Consider the following 9,037-nt stretch of genomic DNA (forward strand, 5'->3'; position numbering starts at 1 on the left):
CGCAACTATAACGACATGTGAATAATCCTGCCCACTCTAAAGCGGTACTGACCTGCAGTGGAAACGCAAACCGTGCCGAGCCGAACCGTGCCGTGCCGTACTGAGCCGTACCGAGCCGAGTCGTACCACACAGTGGAAAAGCGCCATAAGTTCACCTTTACATCTTATTCTGCTTACACTCTCAAATACACACAAGGTTATGTCAAAAACACAAAGTTCGCATAAGCACAGTCGGTTATGTCTGTAAACATAAACAGCTGGGAAAGAAATTGCATGTGTATATTAGATGTGTGTATTCAAGTGACAGCAGTATAATATACAGTACCTACTGCTGTCTATGCTGTTAAGAGAGCTGAGAAACCACAAATTCTCTTCCCTTTTAACGACTGCAGAATGAACAGAGTTATTATTTTTTATGTGAGCAATTTCATACAACAGTCATTACATTCCAGAGCTCAAGTGGTAAGGTGAGATGAGAACTGAAATGACAGGGTCATTTGTGCAGATAAAGCTGAATTTTTCAGTTCTTTCTTTTTTTGCTGTGGATCAGCTTCAGTTTTCATTTTCATTTTAGCAGTAATTTTAAGTTTTTAGTCATTTTAGTCTTTCAACTTAAACCTTAGTTTTCGTTTAAGGCTTTTTTTAATCTAATTATTAAGTTTTTAATCTAGCATTTATATTTATCTAAATTCAGCTTCAATTACCAAAAACTATTTTATACATTCAAATAATCTCACAGTGTTGGCGCACAACATGAGAGCTGAGAGTAAGATGCAGAAACTTGTTGTGTGTACAAACTCGAATATGAAAAAAAACAGAACTAAAAGTTGCCAGCTCAAAGTTGTGTTCTTCTCCAAACACCAGGAGACCAATCAATCAACCATGACAGTAACAGTAACATTTTAAAGTAGTAATAATGTTGTCACCGATACCAACCTGATCTCTCATCTGAGTCAATGAACTCCACTACCACAGAATGGCCATTGTTTGATATGCTGACAGAGGTACAGTTGTTGTAAGACAGCGAGATAGGAGACAGTCTGGCATCAAATACAGCTTCTGCAGGGACTATATCAATAGGTGATTGGCGGTTACCCTCGGCAATGGGATAATCTTTGTACCATTCTGATGGACCTAGAAAAACAATATTAACCAGCTAGACATTAATGAATGTAAATCTTTTTCCAAGTTAATTTTAAGGATACAGACATGTAACTTACTGTATTGTAATTTACTGTATCTAATGTAGTTATCTACATTACATTAGATAGTGTGTGTGTGTGTGTGTGTGTGTGTGTGTGTGTTTAGAGATTAAAAGTAGCTGGAAACTACGTTGAAATGGATGGCTTTCTCAGTTTTATGAAGTAGCTATTTTTTGATTTGTTAAATTTTAGACATTCTGTCAGATAAATAATGCATTTAAGTGTTCGTAAGTTGCATTGTACCATTTTAAACTGAATTAAAATATTTCATAACATATGCTGAGAATATAATTATGCCTTTAGAAAGGTAACACATGGCTGACAGTTTTACAGCCTAATTTAACATTACAAGTCTTATGTGAAGCTGAAAATCAAAACAAAAGATAAAGTGATCAAAATGCATGCTTACCCCTTGAAATGATGATGCCATTATAGCAATTTTTTGGAATTATGGAATTTGTAACTTTAAAAGGAGGTAAATGTATAGTATGTGGACATAAATCTATAATAATGCATAACGTCAACTAAAAGTAAAAAAATAAATAGAGAAAATTATAAAGAAATTGCACACTTTTATTTCCATATATTTTGTTTTCATAAAAAAATGCATATTTACTATTACAGCAAGGAAGTTGAAAACAGCTTTTGGAGTAGGCCAAAACCAGGATTCTTCATGATGAAAGAAAAAAAAAATGAAACAGTTTTTTGGGTGATGCATTTAGACATATTAACACAGTAAAGTCCAGTCTCAGCTAATCACTGTTTAACAATTTTTATGTATTTGAGTTACACACACATTTTGTAGTGCGAGTGTGACCCAACAACATTTCTATGTCTTCCAACGTTTGTCTCAATGAATTGTAGCAGGATGCAAGTCTTGAAATCACATAGGCCTACAGCCTGTTTACGTTGTTTAAGCAGCAGCTATCCCTTTAAAAGATAACTGGGCTAATCTTGCATTAACAATGGACTTGGCACCCAAATATACACTAAATCTAATGACTACATATTAATGAATGATTGAGAACAAGCACACAAACTGACCCTTTGAAGGCTGGCTATAGATCTATTGAGTCTGTTTTAGTGTTTAGTGTTACGGTTTAACTGGTTTCTGTTATTCAAAATCGTCCATTAATAATATTAACTGTAGTGATTATTGATGCTTGTTACTAATTTGGCTGCAACACTCATCAAACGGATCTTGATATTCAAATCAGGTTTCTTCATTTGGTGTGAAGTGATGCATTGCATGATATCTGAATGACATTTTCCTTTACTGGCTAGTCCGTTCACACCAAAAACAGAAAACTAAAATGATTAGTGGCCACACCAACAGACAACAGGGAAAGTATGTTTATTCTAAGTGCGCTGCAGTTACACGTTCTGTGAACATAACCACAATACACGCTATAAAGTCTGTGTAAACTGGATGTTGCGACCAACTTTATGGTGAAATGAAATATTAGAAGAGAACAAAAAAATAGAGGGTAGGGCTTGATTTTAGCACACATTCTCACCATCTCTAGCTCACAACAAACTGACTGTTGCAAAAGCCAACAGAGCCATAGGCCTGTATCAAAGCAGTGTCAGGCCAGCAGTCTCAGACCAGAAGATAGGGTGGAGATTACATCATTATGGTTAGGTTTAGTACTGGTATAGTTGAGGTAAAGTTAGGGCAGTTGGGGCGGGTTATCCTATCTTCAGCTCCACCCTAACTTCTGGTCTCATATTGCTGGCCTGGCTCTGCTGTCCAAAAACCATATGGTGCCATAGTCATCTGACAAACTGATGTCATCAGAGGAATGCCATTCAAGAGGGATTTTTTTTTTTTTTTTCAGATTTTTGATTAAATATTTCTAAATATTATGAAGACAATCAAATCTTTTGGTGGATTAACTTGAAAGGATTAATTATTTACCACAACACTAGTAATGTGTAGCCAACTAACAATTAGGGTCTTTTTTTTTTTGCTTTTTTTTTGCTTTCATGCTAAGTCGGATCGATTTTTTTGATGTCGTTCTCGTTAGTTGTGGTGTGGACCACAACTATAACAATAAATATTTTATCTTAAACCCTATTCATACGGTGACTGTTTCTCACGTAGACGTCTGTAGAAATAAATTTGCATGTAATAAAACTCATGCATTCAGATGACGATTTATTCACGGTGGACGAGTGAGTTTTGGGATCTGATGAACCTGCAAATGCGCTTCTCACAAGGCATATTCAACATTTATGTAAATATTTTATTTAATAATCATAATAATAATAACAATAATTTATAAAAAAAAATAGGCTAATAATTTAGTAATTTGTCTGTGGTTCAAATGGTGTCTATCATGGATTTTATCTCTAAATGATGGATATTAGCAGAAACGTAAACAAGCATAAGGCAAACATTTTACCTAATTGGTCGACTAGAAGGCTAAAATGGATAGTCGTGCAAACCCTAATTTATATAAATCCATATAGGCTTAATACCCTATTTTAAACAGAAGTTGCAAAAATATATATATTTTTTTATTTCTTAACAGCTTCCACTCTGTAGTGGAGCGGTGACGTAGGCTATTATTCTTGAAAACAGTTTCCAGCATTTTAGAAATAAATGTAAATTAAATGACCGTTCAATTAACTTACCGTTGTCCTCCCCATAGCCCCAGTGATGGCCAGTCATTGCTGCCTCTTCTCTGAACAGCGGATTAGATGTTGGAAAGAGCGCAGAAGTGTGCTGTCTGCGAGTGTCTTGAGTGGTGCAGTGGAGAGTTGTGTGTGTGTGGGTGTGTGGATCGAGTCCAATGACAGCGGTAACATGTGAATGAAGAGTGCTGTGATTGATTGACAGATGAGCTGATCCGTTCAGGCCCCGCCTCCTCTGAAGCCGATTGCACTGTCCGCGAGCCGTGTGTTGAGGACTTCTGTCTTGACTTGTGAAATATTTGAATAACTTTGAATTAGTAGCATTTAATTGAACTGTCGACAGCAAATGAATCATTTCATCTGAGATTTGAATAGAAAAACATCGAGGGCGAATTCTAGCCTATTTTAAAGTGAGCATCACTGTGCTCTACTTATAGCTACTTCGAAGGGCAGAGCACTTGACATGAGCACTCGGAAGGGAACACATAATTACCATCGTCATGAGGTTGTGGACATTTAGGGCTAACACTTCATTTTGAGTCTGAATGCTACCTTGATAACAGTCAGAATGCAGAATAATAGCTATTAAAACGTTTGCTTCAAATAGCCTAGCCTTTTAAAAAATATTTAATTCAATTTATTTCACCTTATGTAGGCTATTTAGTGTGGTATTTGGTAAAAACAAGCCAACATGACAATAAGTAGCAAATATCTTCTGTTGGGTTTAAATAACCACTGCAGGAACGGAACTAACTGTTGTGTAGCATGATCAGTGTCAATCTAAACTCTTGGGCAAACCACACTTTTATTATTAGATCAATATCACTTCGACTTCAAGACTTCAAACACTTAACAATATTTATTGAATAACTGATGTTTTATAGTTTTTGATAACCTTCATTGTTGGATGCTGAAAAAGGAACAAAATGAGAGAAAGAGCAGTCATAATTATCATTATTGTGGTAAAACATGTCTGATGAATAGACATTATGGATAGTAATTTATGAAAATTTGCATTTAAAATAACATTTGACTATTATAAATTATTATTATAATATAACTAATTAATTATTTTGTAATCTAGTTATATTTTTAAAGTTAATTAAAAATAAAATGTGTTGTGTTTTTATATAGGTTTCTGTGGTGCATATGCTCTATAGGTTTACATGAATCAAAAGAAATTGCACTAACAGACAATTACCACACAAATTACTCTACTTGTGAATCATTAACTTAACATGAGTACCACATTGTCTGAAAAAAAAAAAACCCTCATAGCTACATGATCATTTCGTGGTTCAGGGTGAATGCCTGCCCATTCTAATGTCTGATGTCTGCTGAGAACCCGTGGCGCTGTTTAAAAATTAAGATGCCTGACACCAAACCTGTACAATGTGGGGCAAATGATCCTGAACGAATGGGTTAAAATAACAAATAAACAGTGTGCATAATTCTAATATTTTCATTCATCCATTCTTCACTGTAGGGATGCGGGAAGGCTGGAGCCTATCCCAACATATTTATATTTGTAATATAGTATGTAAATTACAAAACCCGGACCAATACATATTATATTTTTATTTACTCTGTCTTGTCTGTGTGTGTGTGTGTGTGTGTGTGTGTGTGTGTGTGTGTGTGAACGTTTAAAGTTACAAAAAGGTATTTTAAGTACAACTACAACTACCCGCAACTGAAACCTAGTGACATGGGACTGATGATTACATCAAGATATTTTTTTTTCCACATTCAAATAACAGATTCTAGAGAGAGATGAGGACATATGTCAAAATCGTAAGTTAGCGCATGTGAAAACAGCTGTGACAGCAATAAAACATTTAACACCAGCAAAAAGTTCACTATGATGAGACATTTACACTTTGCTCTAACAGCATGCTCATGTTACTTCAAAACAATGACTTGAATATGATGCAATAAAAATAATGTGTTTGAGTCAGAGCTGCTGTCTGGGAGGCTTACCTCAACTCCTCCATAACTGTAATTTCCAAAATTATTAACACCAAAATAGCTACTTAAAACCTAGGCAGCTTTTAGTTTTAGAACCAATGAAAAGTTCACTTCATATGCCATGTCAGAGATACAGTTGTCAAAACAAGAATAGCAATGCAATGCAACAAGAAATATTATAAATAGGAAACAACAGAACAGGTTGGACAGTATGTACTGTTGCAACATATGTTTAAGCGTAATGATTTATTTATGACAACACTATACATTTGATGTTTATCCAAAGCAACTTGCATTCCATTGAAGGTAAACAAGTTCATGCATTTACTGTGGGAACTATAGTGAGACACTCAAGAAAAAAACAACAACAACACTGACAACTGAATATTGCTCTTTGATAATTATAATTAATAAATAATGCTGGATCAATGCCAGCCTTTTCAGTGGCTTTTTGTTTCTTGAAGGCCACTGAGGAGGTGAACATCCTCAGGTAGGAAGCTGTCACGATAAAGTAAAGTTAGCTCATTTGACGACTTGAAGTGAAGAAAAGATACCCAGGGGAGACCTTTTCTCTTTATTTGTGGCTCTCAGGGTGAAAAATATAGAAACTCTTTTGTCATTTTTGAGCGAGATGCTAACGGTCTAATCAGATTCAATGATCTATGCTAAGCTACAGCTAAAAGTGCTACCGCCAGACCCGGAGATCGGCTGAATGGATTTGAAAACGGTAAAACTCAACTGTTTAACTCTAGGGGAGTTGGAAAATGAGCCTATTTTCAAAAATAGTGGAGTGTTCCTTTAAGGATTACAAAGGGGGTTACATCTGATTTTTTTTCACACACACTCCCACATACAGATTTAATTGATTTCTTTCATAAATTGCATTGAGTGCTCTAAAATATGAAACACCAATGTTTCAGGAGTTTATAACATGCTTATTTGATAACTCTTTTATTTCTTATATGGGCTTATGTATATGCTTTATTTTTTTTAAAGATTAACTGTTTTTTTTTTTTTAACAAAGCCATTGTTAGATTCCAGTGTTTCCTGTCATAGCTATGCAAATATTTGATTTCAAAAACAGTATCATAGCTATTAAACTATTTTTTGGATTTTAAATCTGTATTTAACCTCAGAATGATCTTAAAGTAAGTCTGATTTTGTGGTGGCTATGCTTCAAAGGGGTCATCGGATGCCCATTTTCCACAAGTTGGTATGATTCTTTAGGGTCTTCTTGAAATGGTCTCAGTAGGGCCTTTCGCACCGCAGGAACCTTTTCATAGTATCAGAACTAATTGTGGAACTACCCACTTTTTGGCGTTTTTCGCACCGCCGGAACTGGGTGCGATTTTAGTACTTTCCGTTCTTTCAATCGCTTTACGTATACGTCGACTTTCCATGTCCATTATTGTGAAACCCGCGAGACACAACAAAAACACAGCTCCGATCACAGCGTCCTCCATCCTCCTGTTATTAATGTTGTTCTTCTTTGTTTCTGTTGTTGAACACCGTGCACAAATGACGTCGCTGTCGACCGGCTTACGTCACTTCTTCTGTACATTTAGTTCTAGAACTAAAGTGGTGCGAAAGGCCCTAGTGGTCGTGTAAAACAACACCCTTTTTACCTTGTCAAAAACAGCTCTGTTCACAGCGACTCGTTTCGGTGCAGATCTCTTTACATGCTAATGAGCTCTGCTCACCCCGCCACTCTCTTCCGTGGAAGAGCAAAGGCGATTCGCAAATAATCATAAAAAAAATATAAAGCGTGAGACTTACTTCTTCTGGAGGTGCAGCTGGATCACGAACAATGGGTACTGATCCATCCTTGAGTTTTAACTTTTTAACAAAACCTGCCTTGAATTGTCCCTCATTCAGGAAGCAGTCTGGAGTAAAATTATTTGCGCAGACAAACGAATTTAGGTGTATTTAGTGGCGCATTACCATTAAAAACAAAACTAATGCACTGCGTCCTCAGTTGCTCTGATGTTGGGAGAAAATTAAGATTCTTATGTTCTTCTACATCACAAAACTACAAAACACCTGCATTGCAAGACATTGTCGCTACAGCTAATATTGGACAGTACATCAGCGGTTGTGGGTCAGAAAGCAGTCTGGAGTAAAATGATTTGTGCAGACATAAACGAATTTAGGTGTATTCGTAGGCGCATTACCATCAAAATCAAAAGCTAATCCACTGCGTCCTCAGTGGCTCTGATGTCTGGAGAAAATTAGGACTCTTATTCTTCTGCATCTAACAACAAAACACCTGCATTGCATACAAAACATTGTTGTCGCTACAGCTGCTCGAGCACGGATTATGACTGACTTCATACAACTGGCTGAGGCCGGAAATATATTAATACTAAGGACAGTATGTCAGCCGTCGTGGGAGGGACCTGAGCAATATGACATCATATTGCTCAGAAAATCAAAATGGCCTGATAACTGTTTAGGTTTTGGGGGGATTAAAAAAAAAAGGAGTGAATGGATTTTTATCGTTGTAGGGTGGTTGTGTCCACACACTGCTAAGACACATTTATATGCAAATGAAGATATTTTGCATCCAGTGTCTCCTTTAAAATTAAAATATTATAATCTTAATTCAAGTGATGAAGGCTTTCGAAAGTCTGACAGAAATCAGTGTTCAGTAGCTACTAATGTTAACCCTGCCTGGTTTACATGCTTGAAAACGATTAACAGTTGAAAACATTAGAAATTTAGAAAAGTAATCGAAAAGTAATCATATGTAATCAGTTACATTACTTTAATAAAGTAATTGAGAAGTTACACTACTTATTACATTTTAAGTAGGGAAACTTGTAATATGTAACCTATTACATTTTCAAAGTAGCCTAATCTTCTCAACACTGGAAACCAGACTGTGATTTGTTTGTTTGTTTGTTTGTTTTGTGATAAACTGTCTATTGTGTGGAAAGATGTGGTGCTGATAGCGTCAGCATTTATTTATGTAAACTGAGCCACATTTTGACACAGATGACTGTGAAAAAGTGAGTCGTTCATCAACGTTTCAAATCTAATCCTCATTTTGTAACCCAGTGTTACTCTGAATAAACCTCTGTTGTCCTTTTCACGTAGTAGCCTTATTAACAAATCAAATTCTTGTGAAGAAAAAATTATTATGTTAAAAGTCCCCAAGATGGACAAATATCAAATGAGCCACGGCATATTATTCAAGGGCGCAATGACTCCACCTCTTGGTCAAACAGAAGAAT

At 35.9% G+C, this 9,037-nt stretch overlaps 1 protein-coding gene across 1 annotated transcript in view; it reads right to left on the minus strand.

Annotated features, from left to right (window-relative positions):
- LOC107673771 (carbonic anhydrase 7-like) overlaps positions 1 to 4,012 on the minus strand; it is an 11,549-nt gene extending 7,537 nt beyond the window's left edge. The window contains exons 1-2 of the mRNA XM_016467548.1: positions 3,840 to 4,012; positions 937 to 1,134 (exon numbers count right to left, since the gene is read on the minus strand). Of these exons, the coding sequence (XP_016323034.1) occupies positions 937 to 1,134; positions 3,840 to 3,876 (235 nt within the window). The 5' untranslated portion in view covers positions 3,877 to 4,012. The remainder of the gene's footprint in view (positions 1 to 936; positions 1,135 to 3,839) is intronic.
- Positions 4,013 to 9,037: the final 5,025 nt, after the last annotated feature.

The sequence above is a fragment of the Sinocyclocheilus anshuiensis genome, unplaced genomic scaffold (genome assembly GCF_001515605.1).
Source record: "Sinocyclocheilus anshuiensis isolate Anshui unplaced genomic scaffold, SAMN03320099.WGS_v1.1 scaffold925, whole genome shotgun sequence".
NCBI lineage: Eukaryota > Metazoa > Chordata > Actinopteri > Cypriniformes > Cyprinidae > Sinocyclocheilus > Sinocyclocheilus anshuiensis.